At 45.4% G+C, this 5,062-nt stretch overlaps 1 protein-coding gene across 1 annotated transcript; it reads right to left on the bottom strand.

Annotated features, from left to right (window-relative positions):
• Positions 1 to 1,274: 1,274 nt before the first annotated feature.
• LOC149812647 (disease resistance protein RPM1-like) lies at positions 1,275 to 4,565 on the bottom strand. Its single transcript, XM_089991784.1, has 2 exons — positions 3,153 to 4,565; positions 1,275 to 3,053 (listed from the first exon to the last, which is right to left on the bottom strand). The coding sequence occupies exons 1-2, from the start codon at positions 4,358 to 4,360 to the stop codon at positions 1,529 to 1,531; spliced, it is 2,733 nt and encodes a 910-aa protein (XP_089847910.1). The 5' UTR covers positions 4,361 to 4,565; the 3' UTR covers positions 1,275 to 1,528.
• Between the last annotated feature and the right edge of the window lie 497 nt (positions 4,566 to 5,062).

A 5,062-nucleotide genomic window follows, 5' to 3' on the forward strand; every position in this document is an offset into this window, starting at 1 on the left:
CTTTGAATATTTATGATATTTACAAAAAAATTTCACCATCAATTTTCAAGCCTTATAAAAACCTACCTGCACATGAGAATCAAATGACAAAAGTCCATTCCTATAAAATCAAACATGTAGAATATAGTCGGATTAAAAAAAACATAAAAAAAAAACACTTCAAAAGCCCCGTAGGGGGGCAGTGAGTATGGATTGGTGTAGGCTGCTACTCTATAGTCATATAGAGAAGGTAGTAGCTACCTAACAGCCTACCGCAAGAGAATGAGGGTTCTTGAGTTGTTTTCTCCAAATTTGACCGTGCAGATCTGTTCAGCATGATCGATTTGCTAAGAAACAACACTTGGATCATGTTTTTTTCGATAAAAAAACAAGATTTTTGAAGTCTTGAATATTTATGATATTTGACTAAAATTTAGTTGAATTATCAATTTGCGGTATTTTTGCTAGTGAGAACAACTTGAAAACCTGCTCAAAACAAAGCATGAGTAACAAATGGTTTTGTACAGAATAAGACAGAATTTGACGCAAACAACCATTGTAATGGATGAAGATGGGGAACATAAGCAACTGCATGTACTCATCCTTGAAATAAACCCGTCCAAGATCCCTCATCACTAAGATGAACTACACCCAAAACCACACAAAACAAGAGGCATCTACTTACATGCAAACGAGGCCTTTCCAATGCTATTCATTTTGTAGACGAATCATGTCAGGGTTTACAAAACAAACAACTTTCGAGTACCTTTTAGCTGTAAAAGCATTTGGGTGTCATCATCTCCGCTTGCACTACTCTCAAAGTCATCGTTAGGGATGGCAGTGGGGCGGGGCGGGGGACAAGGTCTCCACCCCCGCCCCGCCTCAAGATTTTATCCTCCACCCCCGCCTCCATCCCCGGCGGGGAATGGATTTTATCCTCCATCCCCGCCTTCATCCCCGTTTCATGTCCTCCATCCCCGGTTCAAACGAGGATGAGGCGGGGCGGGGCGGGGATATTGCGGAGAAAAGTGGTCGGGGCGGGGATGAGGTGGGGATCGTGGCGGGGACGGGGCGGGGCGGGGAAAAGTGCACGTCCATCCCCGCCTCCACCCCCGGACGGGGATGGATTTTAACCTTCGTCCCCGCCTCCATCCCCGTTTCATACCCTTCATCCCCGGTCCAAACGGGGCGAGGCGGGGCCGCTTTCCCCCGGTCCACTGCCATCCCTAGTCATCGTTAGGCTGTTGGAATAATAAGAATGGACTTTCCTTCACCACTTGGATGGAAATAAAAAATGAGAAAAGAAAGCAAGAACAAAACAACATTTTTACTTGGGTGAAAAACATACAAAATTTCGTAACTCTTTTTCAATCAAACACTTCTTGCTGCTATTTATAGAAAAGCAAAGTGACCACACGCTGGCCAACAATTGCTACTTGCAAGACTCATTACTATCACTACTGAGTTACACCATTAACACAACAACGTTACCTAAAGACTGGTACCAATAACAATATAATGTTTCACACAACTAACAGCAGCATACACCTCAAAAAGGCTCATTCAAAACAGGCGGCAAAAATGTGCCTTCAGCTAACATTGGGACGTCGAGTTTGTCCCCTCGCAGTACCAGGTCTATCCTCCTGACTCCCTCAAGGTATCTACGGTAGTAGAAGACCTGGGGAATGTGTTCGACTTCTGACTTTTCGATAGCAAGAGTTTGCAGCAAGCAATTCACATCTGTCATGTAAAACTGTTGGAGGGAAGTGACGTGACGAAGGCCACTGATACGACTTAACCTCATGCACCCACATATTTGTAGTGTATGGAGGCATTGCAATGTATTCTCCTCGATTATCATAAGCTCTAAACCGTCGAGGTTTCCTAACCAAAGGTCCCTGAGCTGAGGGAAAGACCCTGCTTCGCAAAATAAACCGAGACCATCGTAAGCCTCGTAGAGAACAAGCCACGTCAAACTTGGTAGCCCTTGAAGGGATGAAAATGGATCTCGGCTTAATCTAGAATGATACAGTCCCAGCTTCTTGAGGTTGTCCAGGGAGCTCAGCCACACCGGTAACTTCTTCATAGGCCCACACAGGCGCAATTCTTCAAGTTTTGTTGGGGGGTGTGATAAGGATCCCAGTTGGAGAGATTCTTCTTCATCCGAAGAAGATATGAGCAGCTTGGACAGGTTCCTCATCTTTCCAATGGAATCACAAAGCTTTAGCCCATGCTCTTCCTTCACACCTAATATCTCAAATTTTCGAAGTTGAACTAAATTGCCCACTCCTTCAGCTATCTCCATCGTAGAATATAGGCCTGATAGTTTTTGCAGGTGCGTTAGCATACATGTTGCTGTTGACATTCGGCATCCCAGAAACTCGTTAATTGTAAAAGGAAATCGGGGATTAGAAAGCGCGGATATGACGCGCAAGCTTTTCATGTTTGATATCCCCTTAGGCAGCATGTTAATCTTAGTATATCTTATGTCCAAAACTTGCAGGTTCCGAAGCTTACAGAATGACTTCGGGAGAGTCCTTACGTTGGTTCTACTCAAATTCAGGTGTCTCAGATGAAACATCTCTCCCAATTCTCTAGGCAGTTCCTTAATGGAAGCACCTTCAAAATCCAACACCCTCATCAAATTGAAGCAAGAAAAGTTGGCAGAAACAGAGGAAGGTACGACACCTCCACCGAACACGAACAAGGAGCGAAGAGGCAGCCGATTTAGCGAGCTAGGTGAACGCTCTGTTTCATTTCCATTACGGTGGAGCGAAAGGCGTCTGCTTTTCATGTCTGGGATAGCTTCTTGCTCCCTCAAAGTGACACAAAATCTCTCTTTCTCAGATATAAAAACAAGCGATTCCCGTAGAAGATCGTGAATCCGACATGCTCTCACTCTACCAGAAAAATTCCGTTCAACAATTTGGAGAAGGTTTCTGTCAATTAGCTCCTCAAGGCACCTCTCTCCTGATTCCTCCAATGTCATGCCTTCTGTCTGCTCTACAAACCCCTCTGACACCCATAGCCTGATTATCTTGTTTCGCTTGATCAAATAGTCCTCAGGAAATATGCTGCAATACAAGAAACAAGCCTTAAGGTGCCAGGGTAACTCGTTGTAGCTAAGTAACAAGATGCTTCTTAATCGATTAAGAGAAGGGTTGATCCTCAACTCTATACGAAGGCTGTCAAGCACTCTTCTCCATGCCGACACTGTCTTGTCTTTCTTCCACAGCATGCCTCCCAAAACTACAACAGCAAGTGGCAGGCCTTCGCATTTATCCACCAGAGATTTGCATACTTCACTAAGTTGTGGAGGGCATTTTGCTTCTGCAAGATCTTGGAATGCAATCTTACAAAACAAGGTCATGGATCCTTGATCAGACAACGGTTTTACTCGGTGGACATGGCCAACAGATCCAGACGAGATTTCTATCGATGAAGCTATGTTCTCTATACGGGTCGTGATCAGGATCCTGCTCCCATGACAGTTTATAGGGAATGCAGAGGCGATGCTCTCTAAGTCAAGAGCACTCCATACATCATCTAGCACAATAACATACCTTGTATATTGCAAATAATCATGAAGCGCTTCCCTAAGGTATGGTATCTCCATGGAGTCAATGCCATCCGGAGGCCTCTCATTCCTTGACTTGTACAAACATTTCAACAAGGAAACTAGAAGTTTTCCAGCATTAAAAGATAAGGATACAGATAACCAAGCATGGCAATCAAAGTGTTCCCTCACCTTTTGGCTGTTATATAGTTTTCTAGCGAGTGTTGTCTTTCCCAGGCCTCCCATTCCCACCAGCGAAACCAGGGTAAGCTTTGAATCTCCACCTGTCATCCATCCTATGAGTTTCGCAACATCTTCCTCGTTTCCTACCGCATACGCTTCTCCGGCAAAGTGCGCCTCTTGACGAACTTGCGATCTATTTGCAGCAGCAGCACTGGAGCTGGTTCCTTCTTCAAACCTATTGAGAGCATACCTATCTTTTCTTTGTGAAATGCTCACCACTCTGCTCTTGATGGACTGCAGCTCTAGCGCGAGATCACGACGGGCTTTCAGGCGAGCTACCGAGTGAAGGCCCCTGTTCAAGGAAGCACTGAATCCACCTCGGTATTGCCCTCCAAATCGAAGCATAAACTTGTCTATAACGTCCTCGATGTCGTATGCCTGCTCCCTAACCTGTTCCACCCACTCCTTTATCCCTTCATTGCTATCCTTCCTTCTGTCAGCATCCTTCACAAAGGATTTTATGCTTCTCAATTCGCTCCTGATTTCACCAACTTCATACCGAACTCCCTTCAGCAATTTCACTTCGGCCACCACCAAGGATTCCAACTTATTGAGCAAGTACTCCACAGGTACTTCAGCCATCTTATAGCCTTTCTCGCTTGCTAGCCAACGGTCAGTTGAAGATGTTTTATCTTTAGCAACAAATCTAAACCATAGAGCAGACGGCAGAACCCGATCTCAGACCAATTTCTGGCAATTACATCTAGAGTTATTCTCTTGGTTCTCTATCGACCGAATTCAGGAGAGAGGAAATGAAAGTGGCCGGCCGAATGAGAGGTGCACCCCGTAATTGTAAGATAAGATCGATAATTTGATTCAATGATCTCATTATCCCATCTTTGGGGTACATCCTATCAGCTGTGTGGCCCAAACAGCAGATGGTTGGTGACTAGGTCACATTGCGCTTGAGCCTTTCTCCTCCACAGGTTGATAAGCATTACGTACGAATGAGAGGACTTTTTTTTTTCAAAGGCAAGCTGGGTTAGGCAGACTCCTACCAGTTATACATCTATACCATTGGGTTTTGAACCTGCAACGTCCCAACACAAGCTAGCCTGCGCTGATCCTACCAAACAAACTGAGCACCTGGCCAATTGGTACGAATTAGGGGTGGTAAAACCTGACACGACCCGCCAACCCGACCTGCCAACCCGCCCACCAACCCGACCCGCTACCCGCCAACCCGTTTTCCCGACCCAACCCATTTATTAAACGGGTTGGCGGGTCATGTCGGGTTACCCGTTTATTAAATGGGTCGGGTTAGTGTTTGCCACAGCCAACCCG

The sequence above is a fragment of the Nuphar pumila genome, chromosome 16, assembly GCF_984573655.1.
Source record: "Nuphar pumila chromosome 16, dmNupPumi1.hap1.1, whole genome shotgun sequence".
NCBI classification, from domain to species: Eukaryota; Viridiplantae; Streptophyta; class Magnoliopsida; order Nymphaeales; family Nymphaeaceae; genus Nuphar; species Nuphar pumila.

What these genes read in the sequence shown, in the direction of transcription:
- LOC149812647 (XM_089991784.1), bottom strand. Translation starts at nt 4,360, where the DNA reads ATGGCTGAAGTACCTGTGGAGTACTTGCTCAATAAGTTGGAATCCTTG. An exon ending in CTTGACAGCCTTCGTATAGA is followed by an intron (nt 3,054 to 3,152) that starts GTTGAGGATCAA and finishes CTTGTATTGCAG; the next exon opens with CATATTTCCTGAGGACTATT.